A 25,849-nucleotide genomic window follows, 5' to 3' on the forward strand; every position below is an offset into this window, starting at 1 on the left:
AGTAACTGTATTTCCAAGCCCTGATAGTGTAACTGAGACGACACAGTAAATAATTCCTCTTTAAATTCCTCTTTCAAAAAGCCCCCATTCCAGTGTTGAGCATTAAATTAGCTGCACGGTCTGTAGAGATCTTGTGACAAAGCTACTGTGTTGTTCTAAAACTGGGCTATACGCCGCTTCAAAATATAAGCCGTACAACCTCAAGAAAACTGTAAAATCGGGGTACAAGCCATGCTTTTATTTCTGAGAAATACAGTAATAATTAGGGTTCCTCCGGTAGGAGAGAACCAATTGTTAGTATTCTTACTATATGGCTGAAAGGCGTGTATTTTGGTAAATTCCACATTGCCTCAATATCTTTGTTATCAATAAATCTAATATAATTTTGACTGATGGATTTCAACCTAACTGGGTTCACCCAACAGTGAAAATAGCTCAATGGGCTAGGTCAGGTGCAAGGTCATCGGTTCAAATCCAGCCACAGCTATCGAATAGCTCAATCGGCTAGGTCAGTGCAAGGTCATTGGTTCAAATCCAGCCACAGCTATCGAATAGCTCAATGGGCTAGGTCAAGTGCAAGGTCATCGGTTCAAATCCAGCCACAAGTATCGAACCTGTCATGATATTGATTATCTATTTAGTTAAACAGGGATCCAGGTACACCACAGTAGCTGTCTAGCTGCACAATCATAATGGTAACACTGTTTCATTCTGAGGGGATCACTACACCAGAAGAGCCAGAACTAGGTCTTGCTATTTTTTAACTTGTGCTCTGTTGATAAGATCCCTCTTCATCTAGACATTGCATCAGTGTGTAGAAACACTACATTTGTTGTAGATGTGTAGGATACATGTCTTTCAAAGCAATGTTTACAAGACAATAGGGCTGTCCCTGACAAAGATTTTCTTTGGTCTTCAAAGACTCGGCTGAACACTGAAAACACTGATTCTGAAAATCGACTAATCTAAATTTTAAACAGGTTTTTTCTCTATAAATGGCACTATGTTTTTCATCAAACCATTTTGTGTGATGTTTTACCTCACTGTTTTAAGAGATAATCTGAAAGAAATACATACGTAAGAAGGGACATTGACAACTAGACAAACATAAATGTACAAACATTCTCCCAATCTGACTCAATGTAGCTGCTGGACATTCCAGATTCAGCCGCTATAAAATTAGCCATCACTAATAATAAGCCTTGTGTACCAGTCCTGTTGTTACCGAATGACAATATAATAAAAAATGCCTGATTATTATTTATTATCTCTTAGAATGTACTACAAATTAAAAATATTGTTGTTTTACATGCAAATCATCATAGCGCGCTGATCACTGCCTGAAAAAGTGCGGCATGCGAACTTACGTAGAAGACCAGTGGGGAAAGTTGCAACAGAAATCGAAAACTAGGCTTTTGTTCAAAATAAAATGCAGATGGTTAGACCTAGTAGCCCAGCATAAGCAGCCATGGCCTAAAACTTTCCGAAACATAAAAATCTTAGGCCTATATGCTATACACTGTAAAATAATTAACTGATGGCCAATTTACGGTTTTCAAGTGGTACATCGTATTCAACGTTGAACTATGGAATATAAACCGTTGTTAGCAGAGTGCATTCAACATGTTTTGAGTCACCTGGTATTTTGATAAAATGCTTCCATACAGAGGCGTTGTTAGACATAGAACTCCACTGGGGCACAGGCCCCTATGAATTTTTTTCTTCCAAGCGGGCTCTGCACAATACACTACTCGGCTATAGAAACTCCCCTTGCTTAACCCAGTATACAACAGTTCAGGGATGCAGGTTTGATATTGGTTTTGGTGGCAGGGAGAGGTATAGACATTGTTGGAAACTCGTTTGAGGTTTTATATTCATAAAAATATTATAAAAGTCATAATTTTTCAAAATGGTATAGGGAAGTTTTCACCCGGCCCCTAACGCGACACCGCAAAGAGACATCTTCCGAATGTCGAATATGAAACTAACTTCTCCTCGGTCTTTGACAGGGACATCTATGGTTAATGCCAGCTCGCATTCATTTTCGTATTCATTTGAGCGCAAATACTGTTTTATGACCTTCATGTAATATTGTTATGTTTTAGTCAAAATAAGATGATCTGAAGGCCTGTCATTTTTACATTTTCTTTAGTTTTGTAATGTTTTCTTAGCCTACCTCAATTTTTTGTCTGAGTCCGACACCGGGACTTCTGTGTGCATGCTGCAGTGGCTATTTGGCAAGCTCAGAAGAGCACGGTGACATGGAATTCTGCAGGCATCGGTTTGTGTTTTTGGTTAAACTGCTTTGATTTTACAAGCGTTGAACAGTACTGCGTTTATTTTTTCCGGGATTATCAATATAAATGAATGCACTGACTAATAAAGTAAATTGTTAAAACTCAAACTTTTGATTGTATTGGGGCACAGCAGATTTATACTGGGGCACGTGCCCCAGTAAAAAGGGTCTAACAACGCCCCTGCTTCCATACCACAGATTTCTTTGCCATTTTGCCTAAAGGATTAATAACACCAACTGTAGCCAAAGTATGGTAGAGTTTAGGCTACAATTGCGCTAATGTGCCGTGTGAAAAAACAAAATGCAGATTAACGAAAGGGAAAACAGTAACACCTTTTTTTATTATATACTGTTGCTTTATTTGTCTTAAATGATATAATTTACTATTTCTGCAGAACATTTCTTTAATTCAGTAATGGTGACACAACCGCGAAACAGATCTCACACATATGTCAGCTTGACTAAAAATGAAATTCCATATTGTCTGTCTCAATAACCCAAATGTCCTTTTGACTGATGATTTTTCAAACCTTATAGGCTTCCAGATTACATTTATGAGATATAATTTGCAGTTTCACCTTGAAATGTCAGAAGATGACTTAATTACAGCTGCTTTGTCCAAAGCTGACCAAAGCTAATACTGTGTCCTTTCTATTCATAGAAGTTCACAATTGATGTATAGCAAAGAGGATAGAGAGGCTGACTTGCAACCTCGTGCTCTTGAGTTTGAATCCTTACAAGGAATCGGGAGTAGCGAGTCCTCTCAAAGAGTGATTTGTTCATTTTCTCGTGGCCGCGTATCGGGACTGTTGCATAGGCTCGTCGAAGTAAACAGAAATGATTAGTTAATTTCCAGACTCGGTCTTCGGGTACGAGTCTAGAGGAAACGAACAATTCGTTCATTTCCCAACTCGGTCTTTCTACGAGTCTTTGGATAATTTTTCACGTGACCTGCATAGGATCTGTACTGGTAGCTAGAGGAAACAAACGATTTGCTCATTTCCCGACTAGGTCTTTCTACGAGTCTTTGGATAATTTTTCACGTGACCTATTTTTTAGTAGAGGAAACAGTTTCCTCATTCCCTTTCGCATGGCCGCTGTTTTAGTAGGACGTGAATGATATTTGCTCAAGTCATCATACTGACTGGTTATATTATTTTCACTTTACATTTACACTTACAGACGCGTTTTGCGGCTGTCATTCTAATAAACTGGTCAAAAGAAGCAACGAGCAAGCTTGAGAGTGCGGTCTTTTTCTACTTTAAGTTTCTTTGAGAGTCTTTTTTCACTCACACCCGAAATCGCCTTTTATTTTGGAAGCAGAGCGTGCCTATCCTTAAAAATATAGCCAAATACAAACAGGCTTTTCCACTTTCTATTATGACTCACATCAATAATTGAATACTGGGATGATTTCACCTTAAGCAGATAGGTATGGAGACAAACAGTACACAGTGTTAACTAATAGTCTATACCTGCTTATCCCTTGGTCTACATATTCAAAACTAATAACATAACTATGTTCTCCTCCTCTCCTAGTCACGTGCTGGCATGATAAGCACAGTAGAGGTCCTAAAGCTAATGGAGGCCTTTGTGAATGAGCCCAACTACACCGTGTGGAGTGACCTGAGCTGCAACCTGGGGGTGCTCTCCTCCCTCCTCTCTCACACAGACTTCCATGAGGAGATCCAAGAGTTCATCCGTGATCTCTTTACTCCCATCGGTCTTAAACTAGGCTGGGACAGCAACCAAGGTGAAGGTAAGTTTCAGCTGCTGTTCTTATTTTATTGTTAATTTATTTTTAGTGTTGGGCCGTTATCGCCGTTAATCTATTCTCAAAGTTGGTTTGGGAGCTGGGTCTATACTACGCAAGCTACGATTTCACCTTGATGTTTTAGCGCGGGTGTATGCCTAGCCGAATTGCCGGGTTTGCTTCAGGGAAAATGTATTTTTAAGAAGCTTCCCAATGGAAACCTCGACAAGACAGGTTGTTTGCACCTTGTGCTATGCGGAATTAGTTTACTGTAGGAGTTCTTCCAGTCTCAAATACCACTTAAACGCAAAGCGTAATGCGGAAGATTCCGGGCCAAGCACTGATGAAGCGCATGTGAAGAGAGGTCGTCAAACTACTGTTTGAGTGCAACCGTGTACTGTGTAACTACACAGTAGCAATATATGTTTTGTAAAATTGCAATAAATAAAGGTTGGGCTTAAGTCCTAAGGTCGGGCTTAAGTCCTTAAAGTCGGGAAGTTGGGTCTGGAGGGGCTCGTATTGGGGACAAACTATATAAAACCAGGAGCTGGGCGGACCAATGAAATTGCCAGGGTGGGCTTTATACGATGATGGACAGATGATCAACAGTAACGTAATCAACAACATCCCGGAAGAGCGCTTGGGTTGAATTTGTTTTCAACAAACAACATATTACGTTGCTCTGATTGGTTTTAGGTCTATCCAATTGAGCGAAGAGGCATTTTTTTACGAGTTCGATTGAAACACGCCCCATAGTCACAGCCCAACTGAGAGTTATCAGACTCATATTCTGACTAGAATTATGAGTATGACAATGTCAGGCTACGGTTTAGGAGTTTACAAGTTTTTTTGTTTTTGTGGCAAAAAGTGCCTTATGTGGCTCAAGGGAACTCAGTGCTAGCCCACACGTTAGCAACAATGCATAGATACAACGTTCTAGTAAAACAGACAGTGATATCAGTGAGCCCTCAGCATTAGTACCGTAGCTAAAAGTCTAGGAAAGTTGAGGCTACTTGGTTTCCCTTCGTTCTTTTGGTGAGCAGTCTCACAAGCCCTACTTACCCTGCGTCATGGAGCCGACCAGCTAAATATTTATTTAGCACTAGTGTTGCTACCTGCATATACCTTCAACTTGCAGCTGTGCTCCTTTGTGCTTTTGATTCAGACCGAGCCCCGTTAAATTGTAAAGCTAGCTAACTACTACACTTCTGCTCTGTGGTAATCGCAGGAGCAAATCAGTCTACTAGACATCTGCTGTGTGGGAATCACAGGAGCTAACCAGTCGAAGGGCAAACAAAAATACAGGAGCACATCCCACAATTTGAAGTTGTGAGGTGTGCTATTTCCCCAGCAATTGCACACCACCCCTCTAGTTTTGTCTTGCTGTGGCTTAGCTAGCCAGCATTTAATCCATTAAGCAAACCATATAAAAAGAAGGTAATTCAAACTGTTGTGCCAGCATTATCAGTCAGTACTGGTCACCTGGCTGTATCTACAATGTAACAGCAGTGATAGTGTGCCCTAAAAATGTACTTTTGAATTCCATCCATGCATCATCCATTTGTCTGCGGTTGGGTCACAGTGGCAACAGATTAAGCAGGGTATTCCAGACGTCTATGTCTCCAGCAATGCTTTCCAGCTCCTTCTGGGGTATCCCGAGGCATTCCCAGGCCAGATTAGATATATAATACCTCCAGTGAGTTTTGGGTCTGCCATGGGGTCTTCTCGCAGTTGGTCATACCCGGAAAAAACCTCAGAAGGAAGTTACTCAGGAGGCATCCCAGGAAGCATGCCACAACCACCGGCTTCAGATATCCAAGCTCCTCACCCCATCTCTAAAGCTGAGTCCAGCTACCCTATAGAGCAGGGGTGTCAAACTTCGGTCCTCGAGGGCCGCAGTCCTGCATGTTTTAGATGTTTCCCTGCTCCAACACACCTGATTCAATTAAATGGGTTGTTATAACGACTAGGGATGGGCATCCGATTAAATTGTCTTAATCGTTCGTCGGGAGAATTAACGATCGATTTTCGATTAATCATTAACATTTTTACATTAATATTCACTATTTATAGGCTATATCAAAATGCAGTGAAAATAGAAAAAACACAACGTGTTTCCGCATTGAGATCTGTATTACAAGAAGAACAACTATTTATGTAACTCCTAGAAGCGAAGCCGACAGCTAGAAGCCGGTGCTCAAACACAACTGACCCTCGTTTTTTTCCGGCTAATTAACAAAGCTTCATAAAAACCTTGCCCTCAATAATACTTAAGGGTAGCATATCCATTTTGATGGACTTGCAGATATGTTGGGTAATTTTTTCTGCTCGTTGTGCATCGCAGCTCCTAACCCGAGAGCAGCTGCACTGCCACTAACCAGGGTCGGATGTACGTTCTTCAAGTGGTAGGCCTAGCTACATCTTTAGAGTCGTGGAGGAGTTGTATTTATACTCAGCTTTGCAGTGTTGGCAGTGAACAAAGTAATTTTTAAGTCAAAATGGTCTCACTCACTGGGCTACACTTCGCCGTGACCTCTTCATGTTTACTTTTGAAATACATGGAAACTCGCCGGTAACTGAGTAGGCTTGTGGCGTTTTTTTTTCCCAAACATTGGCTTTGTTTGGTAAAATGTTTAAATCCTGCCACATTGCAAAATCCATTGCATTCCTTCAAGACTCGCACTACGCAACGGAACACATATTCGTTTTATCGATGAACAAATAATGTCATCGACGAAATTCTTAATGATCGATAATCGATCGTCGATTAATTATGCCCATCCCTAATAACGACCTGATTCATTCGAATCAGGTGAGCTGGATCAGGGAAACATTTAAAACATGCAGGACAGCGACCCTCGAGGACCGGAGTTAGACACATATGCTATAGAGGATTTTCATTTCATCCATTTGTATCCGCGATCTTGTTCTTTTGGTCACTACTGAAGATGTCTTATCTTCCTAATTGCTGTGAAAGTTCTAAGTCAATGAAGTCAGTTGCCAAAAAACAAGTCCAAGACAAAATCAAGGTATGTATTATTTATATGTAAGGTGCAGGTGTCTGATTCATTCAAGCTGAACATCTCAGAGGACTGGACCAAAAATACAAGATAAAGGGCAGTTAAATAGTATCACAATATGGGAGGTTTTACTCTCACAATCAACATAGCCTTCACCAGCACAGACAGAAGACGCCGCATTCATGATGATAGCTTTTATTTAGTCTTTTAGATAGTGCTCCTAGAAATGCCATTGATCTTCCATAGCAAGGTATAGATCAAACATTGTTTATTATATTCAGAACATTCAAAATGTGTAAAAGTAATATAGAAATCATTATTTGCAATCTTTATTATTGTTAATTGATCAATGGTTTATGACAGACCTCTTCACTACCCAAAGCTCATGACCATAGGTGAGGGTGGGAATGGAGATTGGTAAATCAAAAGCTTTACATCCCAGCTCAGTTCCCTCTTCACCTCGTCCAGTACAATGCCCGTGTCACTGTTGATGCCACACCAATCTGCCTATTGTTCTCACGTTCCTTTTTCCTGTCATTCGTGAGCAAGATACTTAAAATCCACTTGGGGCAGCAACTCACTCCCAACTCGGACGGAACAGTCCATTGTTTTACGGTAGAAAACCATTGCCTCAGACTCGGAGGTACTGACCCTCATCCCAGCCGCTTTCCACGTGACTGCAAACCGCCCCAGTGTGCTGAAGGTTACTGTCTGATGAAGCCAACAGAACCATGTAATCTGCAAATGAATGCTATTCTGAGGTTCCCAAACCAGACTCGCTCCTCACCTCCATCTAAGTAGCATGTCAGTGAGCAACTCTGTATATGTGTGACACACTCTGGTAAAAAGGTCCATTGTTGGCATTCCCTATTTTCCGCCAGGAGACAAAGTTTTAAGTTTCTGCATATTACAAAAGTTAGTGTTGAAGTCACTCAATATAATAAACACAATTTTGGATCACTAAATGCTCTTAATTTCGTCTTGATTACCAAAGCTTCCAGTTGAGTTGTGCGTGTGCGCGTCATGCGTGAGGTGATTTGATTTGCGTCATGGGTAATGGTCCCCTAATGATCGCTAGATGGCACTTATTGTACGCAGCAAAGGCAAGGTCAGAAACTGAAGTGGCCTTTGTCCATGTGTTCTTAATGTGTGTTGATAGTCTGTGACTATTTAATAAGAAAGATTGTTGTCTAGCCCTTATCATTAAGCTAAATGGTAACCCTTCCTTTTACAGTCCCTTAAGGACTAGGTATTTATATAGAAAGTAAAGGGTATGTTTTGTGTTTTATTGGGTATTACCGATTGGTAACAAGGTGGTAAATACCTAGATCATTCGAAGTATTTACCCATTAACTAAATACTAACGTGCTGGTCATTACTGGGTATGTTTTCTGTATTATTCGGTATTACCGATTGGTACCAAGGTGGTAAATACAGAGATAATTCAAAGTATTTACCCATTAACTATTTACTAACGTGCTGGTTATTACTGGGTCATTTTCACTGGTCCTAATTAGGTAAAGATAGAAGACAAAACGTAGTATTTACCTGGAAACTTACAAATATTACTATTTAAATACCGCTGGTAGTAAGTTGGTATCTACAGGATATATATATATATGGTAAATTATAATGTATTATTGGGTAAATACCACTGCTACTAAGTAGGTAAAGACGGCCAAACTCCAGCAGAATTACGAAAAAAATACTCTACTATCACCCTGCAGTTACCTAAGGTTAATGTCGGTAAAAGTCCACGTCTAATAAGAATATAAAAAAGTACTTTCCAATAAAATACCTTTTCAGATACATTTATCGATGATGGCCTCATTTACTTGGCTGGTATAGCACTACCTACCTTTAGTTAGATAGAATAGTTTTCTTCTACTATCATGGTAAATTTTCTTGGATACTGGGTATGTTCTTGCGCATGTTTGGACTATTTACTCAGTAAGTAATCTGAAACTGGACTGTAAAAGGAAGCCGTGTTTGTTTCCATGGTGTTACCAGGTTCTTACCATATTCTTTGTAAGCGAATACCACTTTGTCAATGTTACCCTTCGTATGAACTTGTAATAAAAGTTCCAAGGCGATACCAGGTAAAATGTGGCTATGTACTCAGTAAGTAATCTGAAACTGGACTGTAAAAGGAAGCTGTGTTTGTTTCCATGGTGTTATCAGGCTCTTACCATATCCTTTTCAACTGTTAATTCCCTTTTCATGAAATAAACACAAACTTGGATTATGTTTCAAAGGAAAACGTGACACTTCACTCTGTAAATTGTAACATTGACCAAACATGAACAAATACAAAGGTTAAATCTAAACCTCCATATAAAAACTCAAAATTCAATAACTTCATACCATAGAACACGTCAGTATTAGTTTGGCCCCTATGGTTTGTTTTTCTACAGCTCCTGTCACATAAAACATAGTCTTCAAATATCTAAGATTCTACCTATTTTATTTTAGAATACAGAATAATCGATTGCCTCATTTATCTGAGTGTATCCTGTGTGGTAGCCAAGGATGCTGTGGTAGTTTTGGTTCTTTAGAAGTGGTTGCACACTGGGCATCATTTTTTTCGTGCTGTGGAAACTGTGGACGCAGATAACATGCATCGTGAGACTGAAAGGGCTAGCAAAGATTTAAATGGCAAATGTTGGCCTCAAAATATGTTCTGGACCAATCATCGTTCTACCGGTAGGTAATGGACGATAATCAGGGGCGGCCTTTCCTACAGGCGGTATAGGCAGTCACCAAGGGCGCCACTCGGGGGGGCGCAAAAAAATGCGCCCAGAAAAACTGCTGGGCAGTTTTTTTTGGCGCCCCCTTCTATATTTCCAACCAGTATTTTGACATTCAAAAAATAAATCTGACATTAGGGTAAAATGAGCCAGGTATACGTACCCCTTGAAAAAGGAAGGGGTACGTACCTCCTTGGTGTTATCAGAACATGCTAGCACAGTGAGGCGTTTGGTTAGTGTGTGTGTGTGTGTGTTCAAGAACTTTGAAGAACGAAATTATGAAGAGGCAAAAGCTATCCGGGGCGAAATTTAAGAATAAAAGAAAGGAAGAATAAGAGATGTGCAAAGGCGAAAGGTAAATCCTTAAATTCTGGTCTTATCCTATGATGAATTCCAGATAAGAAAACGTTCAAAAATGCGTGAATTGCCCCGGGCACTTTGGTGGAGTTAAGAAGAAAAGATGTACCTTATCATTGAACGTATTCCTACTCCGTCACAACCTAGTTCTTTAAGGATTTTACAAAAGCGGGTAGCCTATATAAAAAATGATATGTCCATTTATTCTACGTTATACAAAAAAACTTGATTAAAATAGGTGCGCACATATAAAACCAATAGCCAGTGCAACAACACTACAAATATCTTACTCGTTGCATAGCACACCCAATAATTGCCGTGTTTGTCTTCCTTAATGTCTAATGGGTGTGCTATGTAACGACTAAGATATTTGTAGTGTTGCTGCATTAGGCATTAAGGAAGACACACGGCAATTTGTCAACAAGTGAGGAATGGTAAAAATCCAAGTGTTGTATTGTCAACTTTAGCGAATGGATTGTATGTTATCTTGCTAGATAGTTAGCTGGCTAACGCTAGCTAGCCAGTGACTTCTGACGTTCCTTGTTATTGCCATTCAGTCAAAACATCAGTCCAAGTTCAGCTGTACCACAATTTGCGTCATTTTCGATGTGTCATGACATTTTGGTGAATTCCGTTTTGTCTAATTTTGTTCAGGTATATTGATTGCTTAAAATGAGTGAATGTGCCACAAGTGACCCAGACCTTCTAAGATTGTTGTTTGCCAGGCATCAACAGAATAGAAGACTAAAAAAACATTATTTGCAGGCGATGAGGGAGTGAATGTGACTGTGCACCGTTGAACAGGGGGGCGTGGCCGGAGCGTAGTTCAGCACAGACTTTACATTTTCTCTGGGATTTTGTTCTTTATTTAATGTTTGTTCATTGTTGTGATCGTTGTTGTGTTTATTTAAAAGAAATGCAGTCTTGCAGGGCAAAAAAGCGTTTGAAAGTTGCTATTCCGTTTTTGTGCAAAATCGTTTTAAACTTTCTTTTTTTTGGGAGGGGTGGGGGGGCACCACGAGTGAAGCTCGCCTAGAGCGCCAAATGTGCTAGGACTGCCCCTGACGATAATAGACCGATGGTTAATTCAATCACCTGCCAACTAATATATGGAAGTTCCGGGTTTTATTCTGAAAAGTTTCTGTCATCAATGAGTGGTTTCGACAGTTGGTTGATTTCGTGAGCTAGCTCCAGCAGCAGTCTTGCATTACTAGGTAAGTCACAAAATAACACACAGCCTAATTACATCATTTATTTGTCAAGAAAAAGTATAGAAATGCATATTAAATGATTTTATTTTGATCTTGTGCTAATAACTTGTATTTTGAAAATAAAGTTAGGCTATAGCTAATGTTAGCACATTGCTTGACAGCTACCTCAGTCGATATTGCCTGGTTGCTCGTCCACGTTGCAAACATGTTCATTTTCTTTTATGATCTGTCTTGTAGTTCACAGTCCAGAGGATGATATCCACCGCTATCGTGTTCGGCGCACCAGGAGCATGACCCTCTGCCAAAAATTAAATGTCGACAGAGCACATAGCTTTGACTGCCATCATAGGGGCAATTGTGATTTAACCTTTGTATTTGTTCATGTCATGCCATGGAAACAGTGCTCTTATTTAAAAGTTTAAGTTTATTTAAAAGATAGTAGAGGAAAACTCTTCTATCTAACTAAAGGTAGGTAGTGCTATACCAGCCAAGTAAATCAGGCCATCATCAATAAATGTATCTGAAAAGGTATTTTATTGAAAAGTACTATCTTATATTCTCATTAGACGTGGACTGTTACATACATTAACCTTAGGTAACTGCAGGGTAATAGTAGAGTATTTTTTTCGTAATTCTGCTGGAGCTTGGCCATCTTTACCTACTTAGTAGCAGTGGTATTTACCCAATAACACATTATAATTTACCATATATATCTCCTGTAGATACCAACTTACTACCAGCGGTATTTAAATAGTAATATTTGTAAGTTTCCAGGTAAATACTAAGTTTTGTCTTCTGTCTTTACCTAATTAGGACCAGTGAAAATTACCCAGTAATAACCAGCACGTTAGTAAATAGTTAATGGGTAAATACTTTGAATTATCTCTGTTTTTACCACCTTGGTACCAATCAGTAATACCCAATAATACAGAAAACATACCCAGTAATAACCAGCACGTTAGTAAATAGTTAATGGGTAAATACTTTGAATTATCTCTGTTTTTACCACCTTGGTACCAATCAGTAATACCCAATAATACAGAAAACATACCCAGTAATGACCAGCACGTTAGTATTTAGTTAATGGGTAAATACTTTGAATTATCTAGGTATTTACCACCTTGGTACCAATCGGTAATACCCAATAAAACACAAAACATAACCTTTACTTTCTATGTAAATACCTAGTACTTAAGGGACTGTAAAAGGAAGGGTTACCAGATAAATAAATCTAATTGATGTACTATCTACAACAACTAGAAGTACAGATAGACAGTGAACATTGTCATAACAGAAGCAAACTCTACCCCTATTTCCCAACTCAATTTAGTAGGCTGTATTTGTAGCGCAGTTTCCAAGTCAATCAGCTTTTGTCTGTACAAAGTGCGAGGAGTCCCCCCTCCTAATCACCAAGGAGTGAATCGGCAGGTTTGTTACGTACCTTTAACACTAGAAGTGCCATTTCAGAATCAGAAGGGATTTTATTCCCCATGAATATTTGCACAAAGAAGGAATTTACTTTGGCAGGAAGGTGCATACATTAAACATATAGGAATCTTGAAACTTAAATATGTGGTCTAACTATACAAAATGAGCAAAGTCTAGCAAATACTAAGGGGATTTAGAATAAAAAATAAAATACAAGTAGCCATAATTACAATGTTACCTAAAAATACAGATGGTGCAAAGAGAAGGATGTAATAGTGCAAATTGCAGGGTGTCATTGTGCAAATTGTGGTTTAATGTCAGTGAGAGTCCTTGGCCTTGTTAAAGTGGCCAACAGCGGATGGGAAGAAACTGTTCCTCACTGGCGTGAGGTTTTGGTCTTGATGGACCGCAGCCTTCTGCTGGAGTAGCTGGAACAAGGAGTGTCCAGGGTGGGAGGGGTCAGCCACAATCTTCCTCACTTGCCTCAGGGACCTTGAGGTGTGCAGATCCTCGAGGGAAGGCAGATTGCAGCCGATCACCTTCTCAGCAGTGCGGATGATATGCTGCAGTCTGCTCATGTCCTTCGCAATGGCAGCAGCGTACTAGATGGTGATAGAAGAGGTGAGGATGGACTCAATTATGGCTTTGTAGAAGTGCACCATCATTGTCTTTGGCAGGTTGAATTTCTTCAGCTACTGTAGGAAGTACATCCTCTGTTGTGCTTTTTTGGTGAGGGAGCTGATGTTCAGTTCCCACTTGAGGGTCCTGGGAGAGGATGGTGCCCAGGAAGTGGAAGGACTCCACAGTGCTGACTGGGGAGTTACTAAGGGTGATGGGGGTGAGAGGGGCTGTCTTCTTCCTGAAGTCCACAACCATCTCCATTGTCTTAAGAGCATTGAGATCTAAGTTGTTCTGGCTACACCAGGTCACCAGGTTGTCAGCTTCCCACCTGTATGTCAATGAGGGTGGTGTCGTCCGCAAACTTCAAGAGTTTGACAGACGGATGGCTCGAGATGCAGCTGTTGGTGTACAAGGAGAAGAGCAGAGGAGAAAGGACGCAGCCTTCTTTCTTCATAATGTCAGTTGCATAGTCATTATCAAAGTAAATTTGCTGTCTATTGATCTCAAACTTCGTCTGCTAGGCTTTCTGAAGAACCAACTCTTTTATCGATCAAGAGGTTGCTGTCGCAGCTGGGGGATCAGTGCTCGGTGCGCACGCTGGATCTGAAGTTCAACTCCAGGCGGCAGACCGAGATGTTTTTTGAGCGACTGATTTTCCTTCTTTGCCTTTTGGTAGTCCATAGATTCGCAGGTTATTTCATCTAGAGCGGCTCTCCAGATCAATTATCTTGTCCCGCATCTCAATGCTTTGTTTCTCCACTGTTATCAACGTGTCTTTCAATTCCAAGCTGACTGACTCCAGGTCTGCTATGCGTGTTTGTGCCTCCGTAATGCTGTAAAGCGGTTTAGGTTTAGGATTATATTACAGTAAGTGAATTGTCTGGTTCAGTACATAAGTGAAGTGAACACTATTTTGCTACCATATACTAGCTATAGCTTAGCTTCGTTTTGCTCCTAGATTCAGACATAGCCCCGGTAAATTGTAGAGCTAGCTAACCACTAGACTTCTGCCTGGCATTTTACAAAATTCTTTATTGATTAAAGAGTTTCTTGATTCAAGAACTTAATGCAAATATTGCTTTTCATTATGGTGGATTATTACCTTGATCCATCTTGCTGTATAATGAGGATTGATCATGTTATATGCGAGTGACACTGAATATTCAGTACAGGGAGGGCGCTTCTGTACTGACCCGAATGAGGTCCTCTGTGGTGGATGGGTTCAAACTACTCATTACCAATGGGAACTATAGTTTATATGTTGTATTCGCACCAGTGTTCATGTAGAGTCGCAACTGCGCTCTTGGTTTTCAGTATGGCTTGCGGTAGGACAGAAGGGGACTCAGTTGGGGGGTTAATTTTGTTGACGGAAGCATTGTTTAGGTTTGTATTGTTGAACTTTTGTTTATTTTGGTATGTGTCGTGTTGGACGTTAGTTTGCTTAGTTTTATTGTTCACACTGTGTGAAAGTTAGCTAGCTATATCGCTAACCAGGCTGTTACAGCGCAGGACAGATGCTGTAGGCTATCACAGGATGCAGCCTATGAGGTTTATCCAAGTCAAGATCATTAGTAGTAGAAATCTCTCTAAAAAAAGAGGAATAAACGTTTCCCGTTACAAATAATGGTTTGAGCATTTTCGGGTTCCATCATTTATTTTCATGTAACTGACAGCTGGTTCAAACATACACTGTATCTCTAGGGTAAAACTTGCTCGCACCCGTGCGCCCAAATACTTTTCCATGCTTGCACACATATTTGTACTCGCATATGCGGGAAGTGGTTAAAACTGAGGCTCATAGTGTTTGTAATATTTGCAAAAGAAGGTATTGCGTTACTAGCGCTAAATTATTGTTAATGCGTTAAACATTTTACATTAATTGCTAAGATTAACGTGTTAACTTTCCCAGCCCTAATAATTTGTTTTCAACCAATGTTATAATTGTTGCGGGGTTTTCTCAGTTAAGATTAGCAGTACTTCATTTATAATAAAGTGTCTAGTTCTTGGGGGCACCACCTCATATTTATTAAAGGGACTGAGGAAACCTTATTAACTTTATTGAATAATAATCTTAAGCAGTGACTTCTATGAAAGTAGAGCAGATCAGGTAATGTGAGGGATAACGCAAGTATTATTTAAGATTTATTTAATAAAATGTAATTATAATGAAAAAATACCAGAGAAGTTATGGGTTAGTTGAGAGTGAGTTGAACAGTATACAGTAAGTCCTAAACTATAATTAGAGCAGAATTCATGATGGCAGGTTGAGAGCGCGTGGGGAGGGGGAAGGGAGAGAGAGAGGTTTCTTTAGAACAATGGTAGGCTATATGGTAACTAGTCTTAAAGAAAGTTAAGTTAAATCATTTGTAACTAAATCAAACAGACAAAATAAATCACAACATGCCAATGTCACAAGTAAGAAATGCAGCAATATCGCAGTTACTGTTGTCAGTTTGAAGAAGTCAAAGTTTTGTTTGTCGTCAATGGTTAGAACAAAGAAATCTTGTCAAAGCTCCTGGTGGTACAGTGAGTTACTGATTGAGAAGGATAGGCAGGGTCTAAGGGGGGAAAGCTTTCTGGGGCCCAGCCAATTATAACCAATTTATTTGTAACTGAAATATTCACCATAACTTAAAAAAGCAAACAAACATTATATTGTTGCTTTAGTAAAATGTAGCCTGTCTCAAAATGACCCCCCCCCCTCCTAAAAATGGTATGAGTCGTTTTTTGTTTAGCAATGTCATTTATTGATCTAAGGTTAAGCTAATAATGTCAGAGTAGGCTACATTTCGTTGCTATGCCAGGATCTGTTCAGAAATCGAGATATCAGAAAAGAAAAGAGAAAAAAGGATAGAGCTAGCAAGGGCATTCGACTCCAAAATAAAAGTAATACATATTTTTTTCCAGTCAACTCCGAAAAAAGCTCCCAGCCAGGCTGCAGAGACGAGCAACAGTAGCCACGATGCCAAGAGGAAGCTAGTTAAAGCAAAGCTGACACTGAGAAAGTGCATGTTCTGCATTGCTCTGAGGACATTCTGCACTTTACCTGTAACTTGGCAGGAGGAGAAAGGTCCTTCAGTAAATTCAAAATCATAAAAATGACTTGTGCACCACAATGAGCCAGGAGAGGCTCAATCATAATGCTTTTCATTGAGTGCGAAATGGCTAAACAAATTGACTTCAAATACATTATAAAAGACTTAGCATCCAGAAAGACAAGGAAGATGGCTGTATAATACACAAAGATGAAGGCAGGTAAATTGCATTTTAAACTAGAAAATGTGGTGAGTGTAGCAGATCTCAGTGTGTCAAATTGTTGTGTGTGTGTCTGGCCTGGCGCCACACAAGTTGTTAAGGCTTCTCAGTTATATTTATTAAACTTTATGTTTAAGTTTTATGTATAAAGATGTATTTGTTTTGCTATAATGTAGCTCCCATCAATGAGTAAGTCTCTCTAAGTTTACATATATTTTATGTAGGAGAGAGAGAGCACACACGCGCATGCGTTTATAAGTAAAGACCTATTAGGGGGGGCCCATTCACTGGACCTTTTCAGGGGCCCAGCAATTTCTATGGGCGGCCCTGAGGATAAGTCAGATGTGTTGCAAAAAATTCCGGTAAATCCTTGTAAAAAAGCAAGTTTGCTTGTGCGTTGGGGTTTTGTAATCCTTTCAAAAGGGGGGTATCCTTTTGGAGGTGAAATCTTTGATCAGTCACTAACTTTGATCAGTTACTCCCCATCTGGGCGTCATCCAGAGATTCGCGAATGGGTGTGAAGTGGTTGGTAACTCTGAGATCAGTTATTTAAAATGTCCAGGAATTGCTTATACTTCAAAATATAACAATACAACATTAATAAATGGTTTGGTTTGTATATTAAAATCATTTTGGTATCAACATTGACTGATTTATCATAACAGGAAAGGATGTTACATTAAAACATCAAATTACATCGATACAGCATTAAAGGGAAAGCATACATTGACACACACAAATTCCAATAATCCTTCCAGTGTCCACAAACAGTATTGTCTTTGAGAGATGTTTGTAAATCCATTAAATTTCCTCTGGAGCAGGGAGGGGTTGAGAAAGGTGGCTGGCTCTCCCACGCCCCCTCCCCCCTGGGGGAAGGAGACACCAGGTCTGGTATTAGCCCCTTTGAGGCTCATACAATGCAATCAGTCATCCTGATGTCGTCATTGCTGTGTCTTACTGAGGTGATCAGAAATGGCTGTGTTGGTGGTTTCACTTTCTGCAACATACTTTAGAATTATACAATCGCATTCAGTATTAATTAGTACTACTTTATTTGGTGAGAGTATTTGGCATTTGGTAAGAGTAAAGTGCTTTTGAAGTCTCCGCGCAAGGCGTTTTAGGACACTCATGAGTGACTCGACAAGCTAACGGCATGCTCTGATAAAAGTTTAAGGTTGTTATAGCGGATGTTAGCTATATAAGAAAACCTCTATTCCCTTATGTACAGCATGCAGCCAACAAGGTATGTTGTTTTGTGTTTGTATTTTACTTTGGTGAACGTTATTTACATGCTGCGCATGTCATTGTATGTTCATTTTAAGCTGGTCTTTATTTTTTCATTATACTGTGGGTTTAGTTTTCATGGCTGATTTGAAGAAGCTTCAAATAAACCATTAGCAAGAAAGCCACTTGTGTCTGCCGGTGCTTCGAGGGAATTAAAAACTTGTGATTTACTTGTGTAATAAATACTGTGTTTTAATTTAACCAATTAAATGACAGTTTTCAGTGTTTTTTTGTGCGGCGTTTAATTGAGGGCGGTGTTTATTACTCAAAGTTAATTTTTGGTGTGGCATTTATTCAAGGGTGGCGTTTATTTGAGGGCGGCGTTTAATCAAAGAAATACGGTAATTTGTCTCTTCTCAATTTCATATCCACCATCACTCAAAAAAATAACTTTTTGAACGAACATAAAAAAATCATGGAAAGGATTTCCACATGATTAAATCGCTTTATTCAAGCATTACACAATTATGTTATTCCAACGCAATATACTTATGTTGGGTCAATTTAATGTATTCAAGTTGATTTAACGTATTTACAACAGTTGGGTACTATTTAATTTAAAAGGGTTGTCCCACAAATTTACTATGTTTTATTCCAACTCAATTCAATACGTTTAGTCCAACTAATTAACTTCATTTGCATTGAACTTAATTTAGTTGATTCAACTAGTAGTGTAGTAAATGAAGTTGATCAAGCACAAACCGGGAAAAGGTGCAATATATTTTTTTATTACCTTTCTTCACAAACAGTTCAAATAGCTTTTGTGTTTTCACAAAACATCTTTGGTAAACAGATTCTAACACTTACAAGTCAAGCACAAAACTGGAAAAGGTGCAATAAGCTTGTATTCGTTTTCTTCACAAATTATTTAAAACAAATGTTGGGAATAAATGGTGAACACCATTAATGTCATGAACTGTTGGTATATCTGTGTTGTAATAAACAACAATTATTCAACGGAAAAGGAGTGTTTTCAAAACCTGTCCTTTGTTGGACAGTTTGTGTCCATCTAACTCCATCAGGATTTTCTGCACCACCTCAAAAGTGTATTTGAGCTCCGGAGGATAGCTTAGGTTCAGTGCGTATACCAGGCCAAGCAACATAGCCACTGCGAAAGCTGTGTTGCCCAAATCACACATAACTTCCACCCCTTCCAGGACAATCCCGACTTCGCTGGGCTCTGCACCGTCTCTTCGAATTACGACTATTCCGAAGACCGTGTCTGCCATGGCCACATTGCTTTCATTGACGTCCTGTGACAAAAAATGACAAGGGCCGGGTTTCCCAGATTAGTTAAGCTCTTAACGCTAAGAGCTTCTTAGGAGCGTTCTAAGATCACTCTAGAACGCTCTTAGAACGCTCCTAAGAAGCTCTTAGCGTTAAAAGCTTCTTAACAAATCTGGGAAACCGGGCCAAGGACAATTATTTTTCACTGATGTGCATCGCATCCCATTGTTATGGCACAATCTTTACAGTATCACTTTACAGTAGGCTGACGCAGATAAATGTTAGTTATTCCATCAGAATAAGGTATATTGTCTCAGTAAAGTAAAAGCTGTTAAGTAAACTGTTATTGTCCGAGTGAGAAAAAGAGAAGGGCTGGGTTTCCCAGATTCGTTAAGAAGCTCCTAACGCTAAGAGCTTCTTAACGAATCTGGGAAACCCGGCCAAGGACAGGCTGAATCTCAAGCCGGTCCCAATCCCCTCACCCTGTATACTCCTATCCAGGTAAATTAACATACCACGTATTCTTTCACCAACTTCTCCGGATCTTCGTTGAGGTAAACACACAGGCCTTTGATGACGCATTCCCTTCTGACGTCAATGGTGTCAGTCTCAACATGCAGATCAGAGAAGAAAATAACATTTGGAACACCGTTTCAACAATTTAGCTAAATGGGGAATAGCTGTGGTGCTCAAAGTCAATTCTACAATGGACAGTTTCAGTCAATGTTTTGTCACTTTTTCATACCTGGGTTATGGGTGCCATGATGGTCTTGATTTTTCTCCCTTGAACTCCACCTTTCTTGGCATATGCCTTCATCAGGTTTTCAGAGTGGATATCCAGCTCGGAGAAGAACTTTGACTGTAAATTGATTGTTGTGATTCTCTTAAACTCTGAAGTCACCTAAAAAAAAAAAAACAACGGTAGACAAAACTCAGTTTGACTAGTGTGATGTCACTTTTAGGGACACATTTGATATAGCAGTTCAGTCTATTCAAGACAAAATGCATTCCTGAAAATTCCCCCCCACCACTTGTCAGAATGCCAACAAAGGCTGCTGTTGCTAGCCTTCAGTAAATCATGATCAGTTTAAGTAACTTCTCATATTCTTCCTGTATTTTATGACACATCCAGTGCGATGGGGATGTTCTTTCTCATTAATTCACTTACCTCACGCACATGGAAGAGAGCTGGCCACCTTGTTTTGAAATCAGCTACCATGGGTGCCTCTCGAACTACCTCTTGCCTTCTATGCGCAAAGGTCTTGTCCATCATTGCCGCCACCTTGTGCTCATTGTTTCTTTTCTTTACTTCTGAAAGGAGGGCCACTCTTATCTGTTCTAGCGTCTCTGCTGTTTCACCGGCTGGATAGGTGGGGCAGTAATTCACTTCAGCTTTTTTCGGCTTCTTCACACTGTATGCAGGACTGCATTTGTTCTCAGGTTTGTGTTTTAAGGAATTCACAGTAACTTCAGGGCATCCAAGCCGTCTGAGCTTTGTCCGGTAGTTAGCAAGTTTGTACTTTAGGCTTGCCTTCCATCCGCCATACCCAGTGACTGAACCTGGCTCTTTCAAACATGGATGTATTGTCACAAGAGCTTCTGCTACCTCATCAAACTCAATGTCAGTGAGGTACACTTTGTACTGGACGATCACTTCAGCTAAGCCATCAAGAATGGCAGATTTCAGTTGAGTATCAGGATTCAACAAAGCTCCAGTTTCTTTGAAAGCAGCGTTGGCTCTGTCCAGCTGTAGCTGAGTATCATAAGCAAACCGGGGCATGGGGAAGACAGTGGGCCATGCAGTGGATCTCGAGGAGGTGGACTCAGGAGAAGACAGTATGTCTGTATCAAATGAGCTACCAGCAGATGAAAGGGAGGAAGAGTCGTCCAGAGGGCGGGATGTGGCAGCAGCTGAGTAGGGAAGTGGCGGAGAGCCACCAAGTTGGGCAGGTGCAACAGAGTTATAGATTACCTTGATGGAGCTTTTGTCCTGGATGTCTGATGTTGAGTCCAAGTTGGTGAAAACATTCCCAAAGTCAGCATCCATGAATTGAAGCCTGAAGTCCCCATTTACTCCACACTGTCTCTTTATTTGCTGCATGAGTTCATTGACAGACTCTGGCATCCCATCTGGGAGGATCAATCTCTGGGAATTGTTTTCTCCCAGAACGATTCTGAGTTTCACTGGAGCAGCCATTTCACGACCGACTGAATGAGGAAAGAGAAGATTAAGGTGATCTGATTTTAACAGAGCAATGAGAACAAAAGTAAGGAATGCTACAACCATTAATATGGCTCTGAATTAAATTGGTCTGAATCTGTTGTAATTATGCCCAATTCATTTGATAAGAAATCTAAAAAAGAGCTATGATTTCTCTTTTTGGGGAGGGCATTATGAAATCAGTCCCCTGACATAAAAAGTTAAAGTAGCCAAATCCTATAAATACTGAGTAATATGGCATTACATACAAAAAGACAACATTACAGATAACATACATTAGCTTTGTTCAATGTTTATGTGTCTTTTTAATGTCACCAGTCTTAGAGGTCCAATCCAGTAGTCTGCCAAAGGGTAGTCATCGGCCAGTTCACCAAGTTCAATCAGAACAGTTTCTCTAGCTGGACATACACTCAGCTCAAAAGCTCTGAAATTTTCCCTGTACCACCCAGAAAGCTTTCTCACTATGAAACACAGTCTCTCCTCAACAACACAAATCTGAAGAATCTCTCCAAAGTCAGGCAGTCCACTTGTAGACCCATGGGCAACTATCATCCTGTTTCTGAAATGTACACCTTTGCTTGAGACACACTTGGAAAGGTGAACTTCAGTTGTACCAAGGAATTTGTGTTCAATAGTCTGAGTTATTTCTTGTTTCAAAACATCTAGATAGACTGTTGATGCATTTGTAACCTCTAGGGAAGTTCTCTCAAACCTGGATGATCTCAAATGATATGAAATCATAAACTGATGCTTAGTAGCTAGCGAGAGGGGGACGTTTTTAAAGCAATTGGTGTGTCGCACAACCTGCTTAAAAAAACTGTGTTTGGCCTCAAAACGCATTGTCCAGAGTCCCACAAGAGGCCCAAACATCCTTATCAGTTGAGGATAGTGCTCTACATAATGATGTTTTGGGAGCAGATTCACATCAGGGAAGAGTTCTTGGAACCTTTCTCTGTGCTCTGAAATTTTGGATTCAAGATAGGCAATGGACTCATCTGTGTGTGTTGGAGCAACCACAAGCTCTACAATGTATTTTAAGACCAACAGTATTTGCCATGCCATTTCACCCTCAGGCACCAGATGCCCAATTATAAATGGAAGTAGTCTTAACAGAGCCCAATTTTCATGGGCATTCCCACCTATTGTTTTCCTAGTTGAAAATGTGTGTGGGATCACATGTGGCCTATTTGTCTTGTCTGCCCACTTGTAAGGGAAATGCAGGATGGATTTGTTGAGGGTTTCAAGATTGAAATATTTCTTGGACATCAGCAACGCCAAACACCGTGCAAGCTCCACCGGCACTATGCCCTCAAAAAGGTCATGCATAATATCTGGAGGATAACCCGTGTGAACACTGAAGTGGGCAAGAGTTTCAGTGATAACACAATCCCTTTTCACCCCAAAACAGCTTGTCCCATTCTCCTGAGCTGATTTCACATGCGAGTCATGGAGTTCTTTGGTCCTGAGAGTAAATGCACCTGATTTGACCTCTTTTGTTTGGATGTCAGTTTTTGCACCTGTACAAAATCGGCAGCTATACTGACTAGAAAAGCTCTCATTAAAACCTGCTATACTGTGAGCCCCCAGGTTATCTGCCGCAACAACCTGAATCGTACCTTTAAGACATCTGCCAAGTAATGGAATGAAAACTCCCTCTTGCTCCAGAGTTTTTATATCTTGGAGAAGAGGATGTAAAACACGGTCATAACCATACTTTTTCACATCATCAGTTTTACACAACACTGCCAAGTAAATTGATGATAGTGATGAATATGAGCTTGGAGGCAAATTACCCAAAGTCCAGTAGATTCCACAAATCTTATGTTTTCTGCGAGAAGTACCCAGAGGATTGCAAACCTCAAAATCATCTATATATAAGCGTAACAAAATTCTCATCTCATCCCCTGACAAAAAACTGTTTTGCAGGAAGTGTGAACCATCCTGAGAAGATGTATAAGTATGACGTTCACCACTCAGTCTTTTACTCTTCTGTGCTCTGTGGTTTTCAACTACCATGTCCACAACATCTTTCTTAAAGGGCTGCTGCAAAGACTTAAGTACAGGCACATACTGAAAACTTCTGTTTTCCTTGGCTTCAAGAATGTATTCAACGGGTTCTACGACCTTAAAGCTCTTTTTATAGTACTGGTTGCGGAGATAAGCTGAGCTTAGGGGACCCCCCTTCTCTATGGCTTTGAGCAATGGGTTAGATGTGCAGAGAGCAGTGGCTACCTCTGTTACCACAGACCTGTCAGTTGTGAGACTATGTTTCTGAAATATCCCTTCAAGGAAGTCAATGGAGAGGGGTAATGTTGCTGAACTTAACAAGTAGTGCAGTTCCTCTAAAAACTCATCAATTTTCGTGCCTGGCACATGTGCAAAATGCTGTAACTTGAGCAACGCTGCAGCAAAATGATTCTGAATTACTTCCGGCAAGTTCTGAGTTACATCCACATCACTATTTGAACATGAATTTTCTGCTTCAACTGCAGAGTGAAGTTGATTACCTGCATCTTCCTCAGGATTATTAGAGGATTCTTGTAAAACTCGAGTGGTTCTAACTACGTCTGGCTTGAAATCTTTCAATGTATGTGGATTGTGTTTTTTGTTCTTGTGAGAGTGAAATTTTCGGTATATATTTGTCTGAAAACTGCAACCCACAAACATACAAGTAACAGTTTCATTACTCTTCAAATGAGTGTTAACGTGTGAAAAATAATCCTTCTCTGTCGGAAGATTGCTACATGTGCACAAATGGCAACTATATGTTGATAATTCCTGCAGCTCCTGGGTGGTTTGTTTAGGATGGACTCTACTTAAATGAATGTGCAAAGCATTCCATGTTTTAAAAGTACATGGGCAGTTTGTGTGTGGGCATGGGTAACGTTGCATATGCCGGTGCTGAAGTCGAAAATGTTTTAGTAGCTCATATCTGCCAGACAGAGATACACTACACACCTTACACCTCCACATCCCCCACCCAAACAAAATAAAAACCAACTGGGCAAATATAGGTTAAGCTGAACCCTAGCATCGTAAGCACTTCGTCAGTCAGTCAGTCAGAAAGACAGACAGTCACTGTTTTAGCCCAACCACATTCAGGTCTGACAGTACTTACAAATAGCCTTTCAAATTGGACTTGATGGCCAATGACCCAATATTTTGGATTGCAGTAAGGCACGTTCTGAAAGAGACCAGATGAATGAACACATTAATCTATTGCATTTATCCAAAGTAAAGGTGTATTGGTACATGTATTCCAACTGAAATATTTTGGTATGCGTCTCTTCAATGCAGCGTTATTTTGAGCACTGCAAAAGCACGTGTGCAGAACAATGGCGCATGCGAGATCGCCATGAGTTATGGAGAACACAGATAAACTAAGAGCCACGAAAGCATGACACAGCAGACAAGTTGAGCATGGAAACAGAACTCAGCTTAAAAATACTTTCTTAACTAGTATCTGAAATGTACATCGACAAAACGTATGCATATATTTTCACAACCACATTCAGGTCTGACAGTACTTACAAATAGCCTTTCAAATTGGACTTGATGGCCGATGACCCAATATTTTGGATTGCAGTAAGGCACGTTCTGAAAGAGACCAGATGAATGGACACATTAATATATTGCATTTATCCAAAGTAAAGGTGTATTGGTACATGTATTCCAACTGAAATATTTTGGTATGTGTCTCTTCAATGCAGCGTTGTTTTGAGCACTGCAAAAGCATGTGTGCAGAACAATGGCGCATGCGAGATCGCCATGAGTTATGGAGAACACAGATAAACTAAGAGCCACGAAAGCATGACACAGCAGACAAGTTGAGTATACAAGGAAAAATAATTTAACTTAAAAATACGTTCTTAACCAGTGTCTGAAATGTTCAACTACAAAACGTACATACATTTTAACAGACATTTTGACTGCCTTTACTGGGGCTTTGAGAATTACTTTAGTACCTACACTCACTTTCGCCAAAAAATACATTAAAATAGTCGGCATGATAACTGTCTAGGAGAGGACAAATGTAAAACAATTCTGTGCAAGGGTAGACGGGCAGCAAATGGTAGAAGAACACTCTAAGTGCCAGCTAACTAGCTAGGCGAACACCAGCACGTTAGCCAAAATGACATCAAGGCTGGGTAAAAGAAAAGACGCCAAATATTGCTGAAAATGATGGACAAGTTGCTGATTACTTAATGTACGTCGTTTCGTTAGTATTTAGATGCATGAAAGCAGAATTAAACTTACCTTTTCAAAATCAACTCCTCGAACAAGACCCGTTCTTCTCACTGCCGTCTTCTTTAACTGCCGTTATTTTCCCGGGCAAAATGGGTTGTGTTGTCGCGTTATCTCGTGATCTCACGAGTCCATGGAGTGCAACATCAGTTTGGCTACATTTTATCACGTTATCTCAACACAA

General features: G+C 40.1%; 2 protein-coding genes across 5 annotated transcripts in view; one reads left to right on the top strand and one right to left on the bottom strand.

Moving 5' to 3' along the window:
- npepps (aminopeptidase puromycin sensitive) overlaps window positions 1–25,849 on the top strand; it is a 197,873-nt gene that overhangs the window by 127,357 nt on the left and 44,667 nt on the right. For 3 of the 4 annotated variants that reach the window (XM_084684883.1, XM_084684884.1, XM_084684886.1), the window contains exon 17: window positions 3,836–4,055. In XM_084684883.1, coding sequence (XP_084541009.1) covers window positions 3,836–4,055 — 220 coding nt within the window. The remainder of the gene's footprint in view (window positions 1–3,835; window positions 4,056–25,849) is intronic. The other variant, XM_084684885.1, reaches the window with a different exon arrangement.
- Window positions 18,926–25,783, bottom strand: LOC146238030 (uncharacterized). Its single transcript, XM_084685879.1, has 6 exons — window positions 25,678–25,783; window positions 24,952–25,017; window positions 20,368–21,407; window positions 19,945–20,100; window positions 19,715–19,807; window positions 18,926–19,225 (listed from the first exon to the last, which is right to left on the bottom strand). Exons 3-6 carry the CDS (start codon window positions 21,394–21,396, stop codon window positions 18,926–18,928), a joined length of 1,578 nt encoding a protein of 525 aa, XP_084542005.1. The 5' UTR covers window positions 21,397–21,407; window positions 24,952–25,017; window positions 25,678–25,783.

Source organism: Hypomesus nipponensis, chromosome 21 (assembly GCF_054491055.1).
Source record: "Hypomesus nipponensis isolate SF chromosome 21, ASM5449105v1, whole genome shotgun sequence".
NCBI lineage: Eukaryota > Metazoa > Chordata > Actinopteri > Osmeriformes > Osmeridae > Hypomesus > Hypomesus nipponensis.